We start from the raw sequence: 22,765 nt of genomic DNA, 5'->3' as shown, positions 1-22,765 counted from the left end.
ATTCATATTTTAAAACAGGGCCTTAAACATCTCACATACTTAGAAAAGCTCAATCTCTACTTCAATCACATCTCCTCTCTATCAGAAGTGCTACGACTCCACAATTTAACTGCACTTCAAGTTGTGGATTTCCGACTGAATCCTGTTGTTAAAAATGAATCAGATTATCGCCTTTTTGTTGTACATATGCTTCCTAATCTCAAACAGTTAGGTAAGTAGGCTTGCATAAATTTTACTGTTGGTCAGGTGGCTAGATTATGGATTAAACTTGAAATTTTAACAATTTATCTATAGTTTGAATGATTCCAGCACATACAATTTATTTTGCTGATTTCAGGTAGTTGCAGGAGACAATTATAGAGATCTTCCCATTTCTTTTTCTGGTGGGTTATGTTTGCATATAATATTGGTAGATGTAAATATATATAATTATATCTAGTTGTTTGAGGAGATTGGAGCAGAGGAAGAATAGATGTAGGAACCATTAGCCTGATACTCACAATCCACCATAGACAGACACCATCTCTTTATGAGATTTTCTGAAGTAAAGATTTTTTTTCTCAGAAAAAACTAACTTTCAAAGCCACTGTAGAATAGTTCGGGGAATCCATTGTCTGTTTTTTTCAGTATTGCAGCCATATATCTAAAATAAAACCGAAGAACCAAATATTCCATGGCTTTAGAAGACAACAGATTGTTTTCCTAGATGTGTTAGTCAAAATGAAATAGGAAATATAGGTTTGAAATGTTGACCTCCAGCAGAAAGCTGTGTACCTTTCCTTGCTGGCCAGTGTATACTACAACTATATAACCCCTTGTGGGGGGGAAAACTATCATGGAAAATGGTGTGATTTAGTTGAAGATGTAGATCTTCAATATCTACACGAGGGGCTTTTTGTCAAGGGATGGGTTTCACCTCACAAGAACTGTGAAGAATGTCTTTGGAAACCAAGTGGCTAGCTGTATCCAAAGATATTTAAACTAAAATTGGAGAGGGAGGGAGACAAATTTTCAGAAGCGAATTCCTAATATAAATCCAAAGGGTAATCAACCAATAATAAGAAAGAAGGGGAATTTAAATATAAAATAGAAGAAGTAAACACAGGGTCACTAAAAAGGACCCAAATGCCTATACACTAACACTGAGTGTTAGTGTATAGACATTTGAATCTTTTTTAATGTCCCCCGTATTTGCTTCCTATATTTCCTATTTTAGGAGGAGTATGAGTAACAAACCAGATGAACTTTATCGTAGTACATGAGGGCAGATATAACATTACTGCCATTACCGAAATTCAGCAGGTTGAAACCCATGACTAGAACATACAGAGAGAAGGATTCAAATTGTTCAAAAAAAACCAAAACAAAATAGAACTAATAGAAGAGAAGGTTGAGTTGCGCAATATATAAAAAAAATTATACCTCTATAGAAATTTAGCAAAACAATCATGAAAACCTTAAATGCATTTGGGTTAATATAAAAGGGAAAAGAAATGACATTGCCATTAGTATATATTACACACCACCCAACCAATCAGAAGAAATAGATGAATTTTTGGCTAACTAGCTATTTAAAGGTATGCAGAAAGCACAACACAATAGTAATGACATCAACTATCCTGACATCAACTGGGAGACAAATTCTGCACCTAGTGGGAGATCAAACAGATTTCTGAGGAACCAAGCAGACATCTATGCCTCTCAAAAAGTAGAGAAGAGAACTACAGGGTCAGTTACACTGGATTTAATTTTCACTAGCCAAAATAAAATGATAAGAAGGAGTTGATTACAGGAACTTTGCAAGAGTAGCCATGTGTTATTGGAATTCATACCTTAAAAGAGCTGATTTCAACAAATTTAGAGAAAATTTAGAAAAATTACATAAATAGAAATCTTTAATGGAAAAACAATCCAAGAAGTTTCTGAAAAACAGATTATAGAAGCCCAGTCAAGCACAATACCAATAAAAAGGAAAAATAAGAGACCCCGCAAGAGATTGCTGCATAAATAACTGATAAACTGAAAGACAAAAAGGGCAAATATATAAAATGGAAACAGGAGCACATAACTAAGACTGAATATCAGCAAATACCCGAATTTGCAAAGATGAAGTCAGGAAAACTAAGGCTCAGGATAGACTACAACTTGCAATAAATGTCAATAAGAATAATAATAGAAAAGCTTCTTGCAACATGTAAAGAACAAAAAAAAGTCATGGAAACATTTGATCCACTAATGGGAGAAGAGGGCAAGAAGGTGATGGGCGGTAGATGGAAAGTGGAACTGCTTAATTCATTCTTTGCATCTGTCTACACACAAAAGGGGGGGAGTCCAATTTATCAAAAGTAATATCAGAAAAGATGGAAAAGTAATATCAGAAATCAAAAGAGGCAACAAAATAATAATACCTATCCACTCTAGATTAATTCAAATCAGCCAGGTGGTTTACATCCCAGAGTTCTGAAGAAGCTGGCAAATGTGATTTTGGAACCAACTGATTCATATAATTCCAAGATCCTGGACCACCGAAGAACTACCAGAGGACTGGAAAACAGTTGATGTGGTTTCTCTTCTTCAAAAAAAGGAAAAAAATGGATCCAAGAAACTACAGACCAATCAGCAACAGATCTGCAAACATTCTAGAAGCAAGCAAAATCATTACTAGAAGCCAATATGAGTTTGTCAAAAACAAAGTTACTAAATTAATGGGTAAGCAAAATGCTTTGAAGATAATATACTTGGACTTTATTAAGGCAAAGTAGATCACAACATATATACAGATAGTCCTCTACTTAAGACCAGAATTAATCCCAAAATTTCCATTGTTAAACGAAACAATTGTTAAGTGAGTTTTGCCCCATTTTACAACTTTTCTTTCCATAGTTATTAAGAAAATCACTGCAGTTGTTAAATTAGTCACAAGGTTGTTAAGTGAATAGGCTCCCCCAATGACTGCTTATCAGAAGGTCACAAAAGGTGATCACATGATCCTGAGACACTAGAACAGTCATACATATGAATCAGTTACCACGCGTCTGAAATTTGATCACTTGACAACCTGGATGCAACAATAGATGTAAGCACTGATGGGATTCAAATTTGTTTACTAGCGGTTCTGTAGGCGTGGTTTGGTGGGCGTCGGAGGGGAAGGATACTGTAAAATCTGTCAGATGTAGTATTTGCCGGTTCTCCAAACTGACTCAAAATTTCTACTACCGGTTCTTCAGAACTGGTCAGAACCTTTTGAATACCACCTCTGGTTGTAAATGTGAAAAATGGTCATAGGTCCTTTTGTCATTTTAATTGTAATTTTGAACAATCTCAAAACAAATGTTTGTAAGTTGAAGACTACCTGTACTATTTTGTGAGATAGAAAAATGTGGGTTAGACAGCATTATTACCTGGTGGATTCATAACTGGCTGACCAACTGAATTCAACATATAATCTTTAATGGAGTTACATCTACATGGAGGAAGACATGCAGTGGGTACGTCAAGGTTCTATCCTAGGCACAGTAAATGGTTCAGATGAGTGGATAGAAAGGGAATTCATAAAATTTGCAGATGACACTAAGCTGGGGGGAATAGTCAGCACTTTAGAAGATAGGTTCAAGATCCAAAAGGGGTTTAACAGACTGGAGCACTGGGACCTATCCAACAAAATGCAGTTCAGTGAGAAAACTAAAGTTGTACACTTAGGCAAGAAAATACAAAGATTGGATAAGTGGTAGCTTGCTCATTAGTAGTAAATGTGAGACGGATCTAAGAGTCCTAATGGACAACCAAATATGAGCCAGCAGTGTGCTGCGGTTGCCAAAAAAGCCAATGCAGTCCTTGGCTCCCTCAATAGAGGGATAATATCAAGATCACACCAGATGTTACTGTTGCTTTATACTGCACTGGTGAGACCACACTTCATCTAGTTTTGGTCACACAATCCAAAAAAGATATTGAGACCATAGAAAAGGTTCAGAGAAGAGCAACAAAGTTAAATAGGACTGGAGGCTAAAATAAATGAAATAAATGAACATTTGCAGGAACTGGGAATATCTAGTCTAGGAACTGGGAATGTCCAGTTAGGAGCTGGGAATGTCTAGTCTAGGAACTGGAAATGTATTGAGACAAGGACTATGGGTGACATTAAAGCAGTTTTCCAATATTTAAGCAGCTGTCACAAAGAAAAGAGATTGACCTATTCTCCAAAGCACCTGAAGGTGGATGGTAATGGATAGAAACTTATCAAAGGGAAGTCTAACCTAGAACTAATGAGACATTTCCTGATGGTAAGAACACTGAAATGCCTTGCCTCCAGAAATTGTGAGTACTTGATCATTGGAAGTTTTAAGAGATTGGACAGTCATCTGTCTCAAATGGTACTGTTTGAGCAGGAAGTTATACTAGAAGACCTCTGAGATTCCTTCCAATTCTCATATTGGATTACTCTGTTAAGATGAGTTAGATTTTCTGTTTATAGAGAGATAAGCAGAACAATAAAATGCCAGTATGAGTCAGTTTTTGTGGTTAATTATTTCCTAGTTCCTATTTAAAATGTTTTGAGATAACATGAGACTGCAAATGACTAAACAAGGCTGTAATTGAGATTTTGAAGGTTTGGTTTTGTAGTTAATGCACCAGGGTAGAAAGCAGGAGATGGTGAATTCAAGTACTGCCATAGTCATGAAAGCCAGCTGGCGAACCTTAGGCCATTCACTTTATCTCAGCCCAACTAATCTCCCAGGGTTATAATGGGGAAAATAGGAAGATGAAGGTATATTGGATATATTCAATTCACTGTGTTATTTGTAAAAATAATAGGTACGGTATTTTGTGTGTGTGTTTGTATGTGTATATGTATGTGTGTGTATACATGTATATGTATTTAATTCCTTAATAGTACCTTTATTTTTATGTATATTTTTTTAAAAAATCACTGTCATTTATTTTTTGAAATACACATTCTAAAATTATTAAATAATGTTTAATATTATTTCATATTATTTATTAATGTATTTAATAACAGTTTAATTAAAATTGCTAGTTTGGATTTATACATTGTGTTCAAAGTATCTGTATAACTGATTGTCATGTTGGATTTTTTTTTAGATGATTGCCCTGTAACAGAAAGTGACCGAAAAGCATCTCTTTTGCATTTTACTTCTGATTACGCTTATACATTCAAGAAATCTGCAGTTTTAGCCAAAAGAATTAAACCTAGCAGGTATTAAAAAAATAAAATGAAGAAATGACAATATCACAGTTTTGAAAATGTTGGAGACCATCACTGAAATTCTAATGGAATTCATGTTATTGCAATGAGATTGTTTTTCTATTTTTGTTTTTCAAGCCAGGCTTGCAAAAGCTAGGAAACACTTTTGGAATCAGATTTAAAAATAAACTTTACATCTAAATAAAATAAAAATTAAAAAATGGAGCTTCCAGTACTATTCTTCTATCTGGGCTGCACCAGATACATTCTAAAGCTTCAGGTCTTGATTCTAAACTTTCAGTAATTAGCCAATTTTGCTAGATAATATTATTACATTATTTTGTTTTATTATAATATTGCATATATTATATATAAAATAAATCAATACAATATTTTATATTAAATTATTATACTATTATATTGTTATAATATAATAATATAGTTGGTTGCACAGTCACCTGGATGTTTAGACTGGATTTGGCATTTTATACAACCAGCGAGTCCTTCCCAAGTGCCTGGGGTAGGCAAATGTTGCTGTTTAATAATATTAAAGATTTGGTCATAGGATTTAAGATATGTTATTCCAAGTAAAACTGCTTGTGCAAATAACTGATGGTGGTTTAGCAATGCTAATCGTATTTAGATGGTTCTCCAAATATTTTGGGATTACACTCAAGGTGGAGGGGTGGGATGCAAATATTTTTACTACCGGTTCTGTGGGAGTGGCTAGGTGGGAGTGGCCATGTGACTGGGTGGGTGTGGATTTTTCTTTGTTTTTGCAACACCCCCCGCACCTTCTTCTTTTTTTTTTTTTTGGCTTCCTGGGCCTCAGGGAAGCCTCCTCGGAGCAAAAACAGCTTCCCAGAAGGCTTCCCTGAGGCCCAGGAGGCAAAAAAAGGAGTGCTGGGAGGGCGCACAGCACCCCTCTCCACAAGCCCTTTTTGCCTTGTGGGCCTCAGGGAAGCCTGGGTGAAGTAGTAAAACAGCAAGGAGGATCCTGGCACAGCTGATCATTGGAACAGCTGGTTGTTGGGAGGGGGAAAAAATACCATAAGGAGTGATTGGGCGGGGTAGGGCAGTGGGGGAGAATATAGTGAGTGATGTTGCGATGTTGTACATACACAATAAGAACTGACTGGGCGGGGAGGGGAGGGGAGAAGAGGGCAGAGAGGGGTGGGGCCATCTAAGGGCACAATTTGCCAGTTCTCCAAACTGCACAGAATTGTAACAACTGGTTCTACTGAACCGGTCCGAACCGGTAGAATCTCACCCCTGCCAAGGTGCCTATTACTATTGATAATATCTTTGCTTTCTTCTTCTTACACAATTGTTCTACTTTTATTTGATAGTTTTTAGTTTTTATGATTTTCTCAAGTTCTTTCTGCTGTCTCAAGGTACTGCAGCATCCACTATCCAATTTTTTTTTTTTACAATTGTTAAGTCTGAGGTGTTTTGAGGTGGGTGCTTGCTTGTTTGAATTGTAAAGTCTCAGAGGACCTTATCTTCTTCATTTTCTATAACTTTGTCTATTTTGTATTCCCATCACTTCTTCTTTGCTGGCAAATGTTTTTTTCCCAAGGCATCAATGTTGCTACTTTGTCATGTCATTGTTTGTTGTTAGTCTATGCAATCTTCTTGAACCCCCAAATAAATGGTTCAAATTTTTTTAAAAAATTCTTTTCAGTGGCAGCATTTATTGTCTGTTGCTGCCTTCTCAGTTATGACTTTACTTGCATTTGTTCTTAAAGTTTTTGAGTTACTGTTTTTGAGCCAGATTTCACCTAATTTGTAGTTGTACCTTTGATTTTTCCTGCCTACTTGTAAAACTTTGGTTTTCTACACATTACGTTTCATGTTGCTGGATAAGGCCCATTGCTCAATCCATTGTTTTTGGATCCTGAGCTTATCCATGTGATGGTAAAGTAATTGACTAAACGGTACATGTTATACCCCTCCATTAAGGAGCATGGCAGGAGTTATTATCTGAACCTTTATTATTATTATCAGCCAAATGTTTGGAATAGAAAGTACTGTTAGGTAGCATCCCTAACTGCCCGAAACTAAAATGTAAAATTACTTCATTATAAAAAATAAAGAGGTGTATACTTTCAGAGGCAAGAATCACTCTTTTATCAAATCTGGACAGATTTTATTAATTATGTTGATCACAGTATCTTAATCTCATAAGGTATAATAGGATATGGAAATTATGAATTAATAATTATGAAATAACTGATTCTTTTTTTAAAAAAAATTATTGGTTTTTAAGACAAACATAGACAAACGAAACATAAAAACATCATGCCATCTTCCATATATATACATACAGTGTGTCGGTTGGTTTACAAATTGTTTTGTGCTTCCATTTCATAGTCTTCAATTACAATTACATTGTATATATTCTCATATTTTCAATCAAATATTAAATACATTAATATCATTGTTAATGAATCATTTGACTATACTTTTATTCATTCATGTTTTACGAAATGATCCATATTTTACTTAATTTGTTTTATGACAGTTCATATTATCATCTCACATCTATCCTACAAACATTTTGTAGATATAATAACAAAAGAATACATCTTTATATATTTATTATTTTCTAAGAATCTACATATTTCATTACCATGTTTTATTGTCTAACCATATAGAATAGATCCCAAATTTTATAAAATTGTTTATCATCTTGTTCTCTGATTTCAAATGTCAATCTACTCATTTCAGCACATTCCAATATTTTCTTAATGATTTCCTCCGGTGATGGTATTTTCTCATTTTTCCAATTTTTAGCAAATAAAATCCTAGCCGCTGTTAATACATTTACAATCAGGTATTTCAATTCTTTACTATATATTTCAGGTAAAATTCCCAATAAAAATATCTCTGGTTTCAAATCTATATGCTTTTTTGTCATTTTTTCCAACCACGTGTGGATTTTAGTCCAATATTTTTTAGCATCCGCACAAGTCCACCACAAATGGTAATATGAGCCAGGTATCTGATGACATTTCCAACATTTTTCAGATTTGTTCTTGAACATTCTTGCTATTCTTGTTGGGGGGAAATGCCACCTGTAAAACATCTTATACAAATTTTCTTTATATGCTGTTGACATTGTCATTTTATAATTTTGAGACCACAATTTTTGCCATTTCTCTAGATCAATCCCATATCCAAAATTCTTCCCCCAAGCAATCATAGTTTCTTTAACTTGTTCTTCTTCTAGTTTAATTTCTAATAAATATCCATACAACTTTTTAATCACCTTTTCATCAGTACCTGTCAAAATCTTATATAAGTCAGTCAGTTTATAATAGAAACCTTCTGTTTTAGAATCTTTGTCATACCTTGAATGTATTTGCGCATATGAAAACCAATTCATCTTTATACCTTGTTCCTCTATTTTTTGCATAGATTTAAGTTCACCCTTTTCATTCAATAGTTCATCATATCTAACTGTTTGTTCCTTTTTATATATTATAGGATAAGAAAATGCTTCAATAGTAGATAGCTAGACTGGAATTTTCAAATAAAATTGTCTTTTAGTCTTCTCCCAGTTTAACCACAGAGACTCCTGTATATAATGTCTTCTAAAATACCCCTGTGTTTTAGTTCCTTTATACCATAGAAAAGCATGCCACCCCAACAACAGATCATGTCCTTCTAATTTCAACAATCTAGTATTTCTTAATGTTATCCATTCCTTAACCCACATCAAATTTGCAGCTTGGTAATACAACTCCCAATTAGGCAAACCAAATCCTCCTCTTATTCTGGCATCTTGCAAAAGTTTTAACTTTATTCTCGCTTTCTTACCTTGCCATATATATTTCAACACAATTTTATTTAAATCTTCAAAATAATCTTTTCTAAGCCTAACTGGAATTGTTTGGAACAAATATAAAATTCTGGGTAGTATATTCATCTTGATTGTTGATATTCTCCCTATTAATGACAGTTGTAAATTTTTCCATTTCGCCAAATCTAGTGCTATCTGCTGCTTAAGTTTGATATAATTATTCTCTTTTAGTGTACTACATCTTGCTGTCAAATGTATCCCCAAGTACTTGATCTTATTCGTGACCTGAATTTTCAATACATCCGCCAGTTCTTCCTTTTGTCTTGATAGCATATTCTTTGTCAAGATCTTTGTTTTATCTTTATTTATTTTCAAACCAGCCACCTTTCCATATACCTCTTTCTTTTCTATCAATTTTGATGCTGTTTCTAGTGGGTCTTCTAAAATGAAAACCAGATCATCTGCAAATGCTTGCAACTTAAATGCTTCCTTTTTAATTTTCATCCCTTTTATATCCTTTTCTTCTCTAATATTTCTGTTTAACACTTCCAAGGTTAACACAAACAACAAAGGTGATAGTGGGCACCCTTGTCTTGTTCCTTTTCTTATATCAATAGAGTCTGTCAGTTCTCCCTCTATCATTACCTTTGCCGTTTGGTTATGATATATAGCTTCTATTGCTTGAATAAATTTTTTACCAAAGCCCATCTGTTCCAGCTGTAATAACGTGAATCGCCAATTCACATTATCAAATGCCTTCTGTGCATTTAAAAACATCAAAGCCACTTGTTTTTCAGGGTGTGCCTCGTAGTATTCCAAAGTGTCCAAGATTACTCTCATATTGTCTTTAATTTGTCTCTTTGGCAGAAATCCAGTTTGATCAGGATGGATAAAATTGTTTAAGTATTTTTTAAGTCTTTCTGCCAATATTGAAGCAAAAATTTTATAATCTGCATTTAGTAAGGAAATAGGTCTATAGTTCTTGATTTGTAATGGATCGGCCTCCTCTTTTGGGACAAGTGTAATATAAGCTTCTGACCATGATTTAGGTATCTTCTTCTTTAACATAACTTCATTCATAACTTCTAGCAACAGAAGGTTCAACGATTCTTGTAGTGTTTTATAAAATTCTGCCGGAAGTCCATCTGAGCCTGGTGCCTTTCCATTGTTTTGCATCTTAAGTGCTTCAGTTAACTCCATCATCGTTATATTGCTTTCTAACATTGTTTCAATCTCTTTAGGTATCTGGGGTAGATTAGCATTCTGTAAGTACTGTTTAACTCTTTCCTCATCAATATTCTCTTGTGTGTATAGTTTCCCATAATAGTCTCGTATAATTTCCTTCTTCTCTTTACTACCATAGCAAACTTGGCCTTGGTCATCTTTAATTGCAATATTTTCCTTGATTCTTTCTCCTTTCTCAATTTATATGCTAACCATCTACCTGGTTTATTTGCATCTTCAAAATAGTTCTGTTTCGCACATCTGATTTTCTGTGCTAGTTCTTCTTTTTCCATTAGTCCCATTTTATGTTTAATTATATCCATTTTTAACTTAATGTCCTTTTTGTGTGGCATTTTCTGTAGCTCTTTTTCAAGTCCTTTATACTCATCCTCTAATGCCTTAGAGGCTAGTCTTTTCATGGTATTTCTTTTCCTTGTATAGTCTATTATCAAACCTCTGGCATATGCCTTCATTGTATCCCATCCGTTCTGGATTGATATATCTTCTTTTTTGTTTTCTCTAAAGAAGAAAGCCAGTTCTTTCTCCATCCACTGGATGAAGTCTTTTTCCTTTAATATAGTATTATTTAACATCCATCTAGATCTTCTTTGTCCTTTCCATTTAATTGTCATTGGATTGTGATCTGCCCAAGTACTTGTTTCAATATTTATTTCTGTAACATCGTCTGTATTGAGCGTTGTCCTCCAGATGGTGAAGAGGAAGAAGTAGAAGTTAAGGAACCAGGGGCTGTTAGTTTCCTACTCATTTCAGATAATTCAAAATCTTCAGGTTCTTCTAGACCTTAATCCACTTGTGAAATAACCAATTGTAATTCCAAGTAAAAATAGTGGGGAAAAAGAAGCCAAATAATAACAATAATGATAATAATAAAAATTAATTCAGGTTCTTGTATACCTTAATCCAATCGATTGGTTAGACAGCAGTAAAAACTCAAAAATGGAAGAAAAGACCATAAACACACAAAAAAAGAAAACATTGTTAAATCCTGGAAAAGGTGGAAAAATAGAAAATAAAAAACTAAAGAAGAGAAAAGTTCTTCAGGTTCTTCAACACCTTAATCCAATTAAAAAGTCTCAGGTATAAAAGGATGCATAACAAAAAAAAGAAAGCCACCAAAAAAAAAAACCCAATATGGAAGGTAAATAGAAAAAAAAATACAAGGGAGGGAGAAAGAAAAAAGAAAAGAGATTACTCCCTTAAAAAAAAAAAAAAGGAAGGAAATCATTAATACTAAAGCTTTTCCTTTAAAATAAAATGCAAATGTAAAAAATTAGACATCAAAAACAAAAAGAAAGACAAAAACAAGTTCCAAAAGGCCAAAGATCCAAATAGCTATAACAAAAAGTAAGCTAATAAGGAGGGGGTTTGTTAAAGTAAGAAATAGCCCAGCTTAAAAAAAGTAAAAAGAGCACACTGCACCTTGTTTGGTTATCCAAGGTTTTTGTTAAAATTTATAACTCTCTTCTCCAGAGTCTTATCACCTTTTTTTCCTATAAACTTCAACACCAGCCTCCAGCTATTGATAGAAACCCAGAAGAGCGCCTGCAATAATACTCTCCCATGCTCTTCCCTCTATCTTATCAAACAGGCAATGTCTTTGAAAAGAAGTCTCAGTTCTTTCTCAGCTTTGTCTGGTCAAGAAAAAAAAAGACATAGAATATTTCCAAGCCTCTAGTTGACAGTGTTACAAGGTTTCTTCTGCTTTCACTTTCCTCCTCCTTTTCCAAACAAGATATAATAAAAATTAATTAAAAAGGGAAAAACATATTAAAAAAGATGATTAGAAGGGAGTCTCTAGCCTAAAATGTTATAAAGTCAAAAAGGAGAGAAAGAATAGGTGGAAGAAAAAAAACCAGTCCAGTTTCAAAATATAAAATCATGTGTAAAAAATCCAGCAATGAGAAAAAAAAATAAAAAAAAATATTACTTTGACTTCCTGTTTAAAATCGCCACTTAATCACTTCTGTCAAAACTTTTACAGATTCTTTCTTTTCCTTAGGGTGTCCTTTCAAATCTTAAAGTAAAGAAAAAATTTTCACCCAACCGGCACACTTTCTCTTTCCATTCTCTTTTGTTTTGGAGCTGTCCCAACTTCAGCAGCTTTAATGGCTTCCTCTTTGCCACTGGCAAAAAGAGCTTCTCCTGGATCTACCAGGGACTTTGCGGTATCCCTGGGATCGACAGGATGCGCTCTTTACATTCACCGTCTCTTCGGGACGATTTAGATCCGTTTGGACCATCCAGGAGCAAAGATATCGGCAGCGATCTCAGACCTCCAAGATCGCATGCCGTATCGTCGCGACGCCAGCTCCCCCTCTCAAAATAACTGATTCTTTTATTGATCACTTTTCTCTATGCTTTTTTCTTACAGCTTTTTATAATTTTTAAAAGATTTTTAATGCAATTAAAATACATTAATAATTGTAGAATTATGGAATGCCATCCCTTTGCTTTATTATGGGATGTGTGTCAAATTCTCCATCAGATTTCCCAGCATTCAGCTTTGTTTAAAGTCTTGAATTCTAATGTTATGCAAGATTTTTTTTTAAATTTTCATTGATTCTTATTATACATATATCTATTGGCACATTCCATTTTATTGCTTTCTTTTTTAAGCTGTAAAATTATCATTTTAGTATAGCATAGTACTTCTAGATCTTTTGATCATTTTGTCATTAGATTTCAGATCAGATTTCTAATTTCAAAAGTGTTGCTTTGAATTAAATTGTGTCATATGTGGGGTCCTTGGTGCTTTCTGAGCCTGTTTATTTTCTTGCAGACATTTCATTACCAAACTAGGTAACATCATCAGAATTAGAAAGAACTAAGGTTTATTCACATTTTATAAATGTGATTTGCCCTGTCAGTGCTGATGGGAGTGGTCTTAATAATTCTTTGATTTAGGCTATTGTGCCATATTTTCTCATTCCAGGTTTATTCATCCAAGAGTTGAATATATTAATTCTATGTCAAAAAAGTATCTGGCAGTGGATGAAGATGATGAAGCAGCCTTACGTCTTTTAGCAAAATGTGAATGGGATTTAAGAAAACATGCAGAAATAAGTGTATCATCTAAAAAGAATCCTGAAGTAGAACTTCACAATTTAAAAAGTATGCAGTTTTTAAAATGAGATTTCTCTTTCCTTATTCTCTATAACATTGAACTACTGAAGAATTCTGATTCATTGAATATTCTCAATACTGAACTATTGATAGTATATTGAGAATTTATTAAGAATCAATAGAAAATTTAATATATTATACAGAGGCATAAGAATCCTTGATTCACTTAACTGGGCCTATTCTTATATTTATCTGCACGTTATTGGATATCTTTACATCTTGTATACAATCTCTCAACAATAGCATTTCAACTGTGTTCTTCCCATATTTTGTGAGAACAACCCATCTCTTAGTAAGAGTCTCATCTTATTTTTATGTCCTATTATCAGAGAATTCCATAAGTTGTCTGAGTACTGATGGGACAAAACTCACACTTTCCATAGGGAAGAAAGCTAAGTAACAGAAAATGACAATTGATTAACTGTGAAGTACCATTTAGTCACCTGAAGATGAAGCCTTACTTAATGTGATAATTAATATATTTATGGTATTGTCCTTTAGAATAAGGGTCGCCCACCTTTTGGACCTCAGGGACCACCAAACTCATAATTTTAAATCCCAGGGACCACTAACTGGGTCTATGGGCGTGGCCTAATTTGTGGATGTGGCTTGGTGATTATGTGACTGCCTGGGCATGGCTTGTATGTAAATATTATAAATATTGATATAAATAATGAATTTTTTATTTAAAAAAGAGCAACTTTTACCCAAAATCAGGCAAAGCAGGCAGGGCAGATTGAGTTGCTCACAGAATCATTCGGTGATCTATCTATCTGCCATCAGCTAGCTAAGTCTGTCACATAAAATTTGCTTGCCGTAAGTCTGCACTGAATAATAAAACCTTCAGTCCTAAGGGAGGTTTGGCTGTGCTTAAAGAAGATCCGAAGATCTAAAGACTAGCTAGAAAGCAATAAATCCAACCATTTCCTGCTTCCTAGCTAATCTAAATCTCCTGGCACAGCAGAACAGATGATGGTCGGAAAAATAGCAATGTAGCAGGCAAGCTTATTGGGTAAGGAGTGAGTGGGCAGGAAGGGTTCCCGCGGGCCATGTGGGTGTCGTAGCCTTGTGTTTCTGCACAGCCTGGATTATTTGCTTTGGGGAGGGTGGTCTGGGGGTGAGATTTCTCTGCGGCCCACCAAAATTTTCTCACGGCCCACTTTTTTTCTGTTACTGAATCTGGAGTACAGATGGATATAAACGATTTTTTTGTAGCTAAAATCAGTGTGTTGGGAATGTTCCTTTGAGATACAAAAAGTTTTGTCTGACTTTCTGGCAGGAAAAAAAGGAGTTAATTCATTGGGCCCATTGTTTGATGATCAGAACAGCTCCTCACAATAAACCCAATACCTAGTTTTATTGCTTTTATTCTGAAATTGGAATCAATATGAGATGGGAAATTTCAGATTGTAAAGTGTTGAATATAGTATTATTATTATCATCCATGGTGTAGTAGATTAGGTGTCTTTTGTAGATCAATTTATTATTTTAACCTATTACTTCCTAAGGTATTTATGAAATGAAAGATAATCCTAAGAAGTGGAAATCAGAGTTCTCCCTTCCCCAGTTTGTCCTATTACAAAAGAAATGTTTATTTCAGGTAAGAAAAATAAATTAAAAATTGGCATTGTGCTTGCTTTCTATATGAAATCTTTTAAACTATTACACAATTTCTGAGAAATATGTTTTATTTCATGATATTGAAAACAGTCAATGGTGCTGCAAAATGTCCATAATTTTAAAGCATTTTCCATGATTTTGTCTCATTAAAAAAGTATTTATATTCCTACAGCAACAAATATGCTACTGTTTACTAATTTTAAAATACCGTATTTATCGGCGTATAACACGCACAGGCGTATAACACGCATCTTCATTTTAAGAGGGAAATTTCAGGAAAAAAAATTAAATTTCTAAATAAAAACTTTGAAGCAAAATAAGGGTAGCTCAGAACTTTTTTTTTATTAATATTATTACCACTTATAAGGTAAATCAGTGGTCCCCAACCTTTTTTGTACCAGGGACCGGTTTCAAGCAGAAAATTTTTGCAAGGACTGGAGGTGGGGGAAGAGAAGAGAAGGAGGCTTCGCTCTCTCGCTGCTCCACCATCCAAGGAAGAAACTGCTTCAAAGAAGCGGGGGGCTTTTCCTGTCGCCGCAGCTATTCCGAGCGCCCGTTTCACCCCCACTCCCACCCGCGCGCTTCAATCCACAGTGTCCCATTCTGCCTGCCTGCCTTAGTTTCTGATTGTTTGGGAGCAGCTTCGGCTGAGAATAATAACTATTCGCCTCTTTTACTCAGCCGAAGCTGTTCCGATTCAACCATTAACGAAGGCAGGCAGGCAGGCAGAACGAGCACTGGGTTGAACCCAGCGCGCGGCCGCTGCTGGCGGGTGGGCGGGCGGGCGGGCGGGCGGACGGGGTGGGGGTGGGGAGAAACGGGCGCTTCAGGGAAGCTGCGGCGACAGGAAAAGCCCCCGCTTCTTTGAAGCAGTTTCTTCCTGTGCTGGTGGAGGAGCGAGAGAGCGACTGAGAGAGCTGACCCAGAGAGAAGGACAGGCTTCGGTTGCTTCCTCCCTCCCCTTCTTTCATTTGTGTCCTTGATCCCGATCCCAGCAGCATTCACCGAAGGCTTCTTAACATTATATCGGCGTATAACACGCATTACATCATTTGCCCCCTATTTTCAGGGGGAAAAAAGTGCGTGTTATACGCCGATAAATACGGTAACATATTTTAGGGGAATCAAGCTTGGTTTCTCATTTAGCTAAAATGTTTGTGGAACCATACAAACTCCATAGACAAGGAGAATATAATTTAAAATACAAACCAGTGAGGGTGCAAAGATATAGGAAAGAAAATAAGAGAGTCTATTTTTCTTAGCAGGGAATTGGAATTTAGGCTCTTACAAACACCAGCAGGGGGGAAAATGCAGGTATTACTTGTCTGAAGTACGTGATTATAGTTAATTTTTCAAGAAGTTTTTAACTGTATGTTACCTGTCTATAAAAAAAGATATACTTTTACAAGTTTTTTTAGGTTTTTCAGTGTGTGGCAATTTTGCAATCATTAGTGAAGGTATATAGATCCATTTTCTCTTTGTCTCATAAATGCATTTATTTTCTAAGACAAACACTACTGTTGTTTAACTATTAATGTAATATACATATGTTTCACTAACACCATAAGTAATGGAAATATAACATATAGAAATCTATCTATATGTAGCATATAGGTAGATATAGATATATGTAGCATACATATAGATAGATAGATACATATTAGGAAGAAAGATATTAGAGGTTTAAAAATCCCCAAAATTGATCTGTGCTCCAGATGTGGTTGAATTAGAACTTAGAACAGCTCCAGCTCAGTGTGCCTAATAGTAAGTTTCTTGGGCTTGTAATTCAGGCTCCAGCAAACCACATATTTTTCTTCCAATTTAAAGCATTATGTTTATATCATTTTTCCCCCTTAGAACCCCATGTCAGAAGACAGAAATACACTGAAAGGAACAACAACTGATAAAGGTAGATTATATACAAGTGTGCTTGGTGTACTTCATTTCAATGTTCAATGCACACAAAATTCAAATTGATAACAGATATTATCTTAATTCGTTATTTGAATTTTGATCTTTAATATCAAAAATAATATGCATAAGGCTAAATTGATTTTATTATGCCTGAATCTAGAATTACCCTGTTTCTCCAACAATACGGCCTCCCCCAATAGGAAGTCCCAGCATGTTTTATAGGCATGAAATGAAATTAAGCCCCTCCCCCCAAATTAAGGCCTATATTAAAACATGCGAAATGGGGGGGAATGGTGGGGGGGGCTTGCCGTTAGGAAGTACTTTTGTTGCACACCCGGATATGGTGCCTGCATTGACCCCGACACGAAGTGCCCCACCAACGCTGAGATCAACATCCAAGCCATCGCCGCCTGCCCGCCCGAAGATGCAAGGGGGGGGGAATTAAGTCACCCCCGAAAAGACGGCCTAGCCATTTTTGGGAGGCTCAAAAAAAAATAAGACCCGGCCTTATTATATGAGAAACACGGTAGTTTTCAATATTAGTTGAATAAAAGTATTAGTAAACATCATTGATTTAAGTTCCAGTAGCATCTCCTTTCTATGTAATGCTTCCTGTGGTGATAACTTATGTACTGCTTCCTATGGTACCTTAACAGCCAATCTTCTTTTGTACTTCTACCATACATGGATCGTGTAATAGAATGAATCTTAAAATCAGGCTAAAGCTTTACCTTATCATACTATAAGTAAGCATGCCACCCAAATCTCAAATCAAAACCTTCAAGATCTAATACTCTGAGTTTTTCAAAGTTATCCAATCTTTTAACATATCAAACAATAGACTTAATAATACAATCTGAGGTTTGACAAGCCATCACTTTCTTTGGCATCTTGTAGGAACTTATATTCGATTTTTAGAGGATTATTTTTTTTGCCAAATAAATTTGGATATATTTTTCTGCCACTATTTCAAAGGAAGGTCTTTGATCAATATCAGTATAGTCTGAAAAAGAAATAACATTTTAGTGCTACATTCATCTTAATAACAGCAATTTCCTCATTAGTGATAAATACTTTTTCTTATCTGAATAAGTCCACTTTATCTCATTCCACATTTTAACATAACTATGTTTATATAACTTATATAACTATGTTTTTATTAAGAGTCATCACCAAGTACTTTACTTTTTTCACAACTTTAAATCCTATTTTATTTTCCAGTTTTCTCTAATCTTTGCCAGCATTGTCACCTTTTGTTTATTTATTTTCAACACCACCATTTCTACAATTTTTAAAGCTTCTTTATTACATGTTCAATATTCTCCAGCAGGTCTTGCAAAATGAAACCCAAATCATCGGGAAAGGTCCAAAGTTTATATTTATGTGCTTTAATTTGTCATCCCTTTACTCCATTATTTTGTCTAATGTTTTAGTTTCACAGTTCCAACATCAAGATGAATAATAAGGAGGCTAAAGGACACCCCATCTTGTTCCTTTCTGAATTTCACAGGATTTTGTCAGGTTTCCATTCACCATAATCCAGGTCTTCTGGAGTGTAAAATGGACTTCAGCCCCTATAAAAAAAATTCAGTCTAAAATCCATCTTTTTGACTACTTTAAACATAAAATCCCAATTCAAATTGTCAAATGCTTTCTTTGCATCCAAAAAAAGTTAACACAACCTGTTTGCCACTGTATTGTTATTAATGTTCAATTATATCCAAGACTATTCTATATGGTCCTTTAGATATATTTTGGGTAGAGAACCACATTGGTCTTCATGTATGTAATCCCTTAAAAGTTTTGAGCTAAGATTAAAGTTAACAATTTGTAATAATTATTAACAAGAGAAATTGATTTGTAATTTTTCAGAGAGATTAAATCTTTTCCCTTTTTTGTATTTTTTTATTTATGTGCCAACCATTTCCTTAGTTTATTTGCATGTTCAATGAATTTTTGTTTTGTATATTTCAGTTTCTTTTCAATGTCTCAGATAATCAACATGGAGAGTTGTTGTTGCAATAATTTTAATTGATTAAGTATATTGTGGTGATCTTGTGATTTTTTTTCTTTCTTTCAATTTAATCTCATCTAGCACTTTCTGAATTTTTCCATCTATTTTCTTCTTAATCTGTGTACTATACTGCCACCCCGGTTTTGTTGCCAGCCCAAAATTCATCCAGTGATGTGTGACAGCCCTGCCTCTGGCCAAATGCAGATTGCCCCATTTTCTGGGCAGGGAGCAGCTGCAACAGTGCGAGAGGCATGGGTGGGGGATCAGTGGACAGAGGGAGGGAGGAGGCACTTGCACACCCACTTCCAAAACAACTTGCAAGAATACTATAGAAATCATTCCAGGTAATTGCCCAGCATTAAAACAATCTCAAAGGCATTAAAATAAAAAGAGTGTGTGTGTGTTTGTGTGTATGTGAATATCTGTGTGTCTGTGCACTCTTTCCTTCCCCTAGAAGCCCTGTACTGGCTGTGCAGGGTATCCCCCATCCAGGACTAGAAGAAGGGGAAGCATTCTGTGTATGTTCAGAGGCTTGCTTCACCTCCAAAGGAGCAAAGAGACTCTTCTTTTTCTGCTCCTGAGTGGGCGAAAACCTGTGCAGCCAACTTGTGATTTTTAGGAGAAGGGAAGTGACACAAGACACACAGAGACACACTTTTTGTTTTAATGCCTTTGATACTCAATTAATGCTTGGCAATTACCTGGAATGGTCTCTACAGTAATCTTGGCAAGATGTTTCAGAAGTGGTTGTGCAAATATCTCCTCCCACTCTCCATCCACTGTCCTCCTTCACACCTTTCACATCGTAGCAGCTGCTCCCTGCTTGGAAAATGGGAGCGGTCTGTGTATGGCCAGAGGCAAGGCTTTTCATGCATCATTGGATGAATTCTGGGCTGTCAACAAAACCAGGTTGACAGGCAGGTAGGCAGTGCAGTGCATCAATCTGATGCTTGTGCCTAATTGTCCCATGTGGGGAAGCACCTCTGGTAATTAATGTTGTTGCGCATTGCCCTTGACAAGGCAGCAGGGAAAAATGGCAGGGCAAGAGTGGTGGGGAGGAGCACAGGTGAGTGGTAGAAGGGGAGGAATGCCCTCAGTGAATCATCTGGGCAATGGGGCTGGGGTTAAGTATCTGGGGCAGGGAGGGACGGGGATGGGTTCCCGCGGTAGTAGGCTGGGACTGGGGTAAAGTGGCCACGGCCATGTGGCACAGCCGATTGTCCCATTCCGGATATAAAATGTCCAAGTCTAATCAATGCTGTAGTATAGTTGACATCCTGACATTCCCATGCTAGTAGGAAGGGATAACTAATGAGAAGTCTATATAGATGGGTTTATCAAAAACATCCCAACATCATGCTGCAATTCATGCTGTGTCTACCTACTCCTTTATCTTGTCTTTGTAATGTGGTAAACCAAAGACAAATAAGCTGTTGTCTTGCTTTTGCTCAGGGCTGTTTAGGAAACTGCTGATGCTTTGTTAGAAATCTAAAGTACACTTTAGTTATTTGTTTCTTTAATTTTTGATGTATCTTAAAATAAATTGGTTGCTTTGGGTAAGTATATTTTATTTTTTTATGAAAATAATCTGATTGTATTGAATGTTTCATCTCCTAATTCTAGTCACTCTTAACCCAACAAACTTAACTACTGTATTTCAGATGTTCCACTTAAAGCAATGTTTAAATAGCCATGTGTTTCTTCTTTTTGTTGCCCCATCAGGAGTGAATGAATCATTACTCATTTCACGGAAAATGGTTGGACCGGTTCAAAAAGCATCTAGATTCAAAGAACAGAGATTTAATGGCAAAGGTGTAAGTTATCTGTCCTATTTTTTAAAATAAATGTGCAAATTTGAGATATAATGTAAGTCTTTCCTTACTTGCTGAATCCCATATAATGTTTTATGTGTTGGGTGCAGGTGACTGTATGTGCATATGTGTGCAAAAATATCCACAATAAATTTGATATAAATTCTTAACTGTAGGGTAAGGTCAATCAGTAAGTGGTTAAATGTAAAATATACTGTATGTTAGCAACCAAGAAACTGATCATGTATATTCCTAATCTAGGTTTCTTGTGGAGGCAGGGCAAACTAACATCCACAGTTTTCTCTGCTCTGCAGATTTGTGGGGGCATTATAGACAAAAAACAGCTGGTGTGAGATCCAGATTGCTGAAATCCTCTCTGTTACTGAGAGACCTAGAGATTAAACATACTTACTCAAACAGCTGATATTTTTGTGAGTAGATAGTAGATAAACAAACATTTTTACAGTCAGTTGCAATCAGCTGGGAGTCATATATATTATGTTATGTTATATTATATTATGTTATATTATATTATATTATATTAATTATATTATATTATATTATATTATATTATATTATATTATATTATATTATATTAATTATATTATATTTATTATATTATATTATATTATATTATATTTATTATATTATATTATATTTATTATATTATATTATATATTTATATTATATTATATTATATTATATTATATTATATTATATTATATTATATTATATTATATTATATTTATTATATTATATTATATTATATTATATTATATTTATTATATTATATTATATTATATTATATTATATTATATTATATTATATTATATTATATTATATTATATTATATTATATTATATTATATTATATTATATTATATTATATTATATTATATTATATTATAGCCATATATGCAGCCCTTTATGGGCTCTAGGTTCAACCAAACTTCATTTTTTATTAACCATTTTGGAACTTTAATTTTTGTTCGTTTTCTTTTTTAAGATTGAAAAATCTATTGCAAACTTACCCATCCAATGAATTTTCTTTCAATCCATGTAAAAAGATTGAAAATTGTATCTTTTCAGCTTTGTAAAAAAAATTTTTTTGCAATTTTTCACAATAGACAACACATAGTGGCTTTAAAATGGTTTCTGAAATAATTTTAAGTGCTAATTTCAAATACAAAACAAGACTTTGAAGGTGAATTATTGAAACACATGCTATATTTTTAAAGGAAATGTTTCATCTGAGGGTTTGTGAAGTCCTCGAGAGAGGGATGAGAGGTATTTAAGCTAAATGGAAAAGGGGATTTTACACTTAGTTGGTAGGTGTTTTTGTTAACTTTTGCTGGACTTTTGCTGATTAACAAGTACTAAAAATGAATTTATAGAAAATGGGGTAAGATATGGAATATAGATATATCTGGTTGACATTGATAAGTTGTTATATGTTGAGTATATGTAGTGTCAGATGGTATTCAGCAGGTTCTGACCAGTTCTAGAGAACGAATAGTGGAAATTTTGAGTAGTTCGGAGATACCACCAAATACCACCTCTGACTGGTTCACTAATTTTGTAACTTTTAAAAAAAAATTTCTCAATGGAATTGTGATCTCAAGAGGAACATACTTAAAGAGCCAACTTTTAAAACCACTTAAAATATGGTAATTACAGAATCACCATATTACAGAAGCCCACACAGACTCAGTCATCATCTGGATCAACAAAAACTGCATAGATGTTGGAATACCTGGACATCTGATAAAAAATGGGCCACAGAACTGTTGGCTGAGCAACCATGGCCAGCAACTGCAGAACTATTGAAAAAAAAAGTGTTTACCTATTGCAAATATACAGTGATTGAAACCAAATGAATAATGATTTGTTATTATGGATCAAGTCCAATAAAAAGAGGATATTTGAAATGAATGCACCAGTTCTGGAAAAAACAACATCCAGAATCAGAAATAACAGAACAGAGGCTAGCAAATCAGCGTCTATTTATAATATGAAATAAAGTATTCA

The 22,765-nt window shown here is 34.7% G+C and overlaps 1 protein-coding gene across 8 annotated transcripts in view; it reads left to right on the top strand.

Annotated features, from left to right (window-relative positions):
* CEP72 (centrosomal protein 72) overlaps window positions 1-22,765 on the top strand; it is a 54,563-nt gene that overhangs the window by 4,812 nt on the left and 26,986 nt on the right. For 7 of the 8 annotated variants that reach the window (XR_015746011.1, XM_087947648.1, XM_087947651.1 and 4 more), the window contains exons 3-8: window positions 19-211; window positions 5,104-5,218; window positions 13,189-13,367; window positions 14,888-14,979; window positions 16,857-16,908; window positions 20,650-20,741. Coding sequence is in view for 7 of the 8 variants with exons in the window: in XM_087947648.1 (XP_087803774.1) it covers window positions 19-211; window positions 5,104-5,218; window positions 13,189-13,367; window positions 14,888-14,979; window positions 16,857-16,908; window positions 20,650-20,741 (723 nt within the window). In the remaining variant the exon portion in view is untranslated. The remainder of the gene's footprint in view (window positions 1-18; window positions 212-5,103; window positions 5,219-13,188; window positions 13,368-14,887; window positions 14,980-16,856; window positions 16,909-20,649; window positions 20,742-22,765) is intronic. The other variant, XM_087947653.1, reaches the window with a different exon arrangement.

Source organism: Notechis scutatus, chromosome Z (genome assembly GCF_049901735.1).
Source record: "Notechis scutatus isolate UNSWTSFEM ecotype Mainland chromosome Z, rNotScu1.2, whole genome shotgun sequence".
NCBI classification, from domain to species: domain Eukaryota; kingdom Metazoa; phylum Chordata; class Lepidosauria; order Squamata; family Elapidae; genus Notechis; species Notechis scutatus.
Note: the sequence above shows the minus strand (reverse complement) of the source record. Positions and strands in the feature narration are given on the sequence as shown.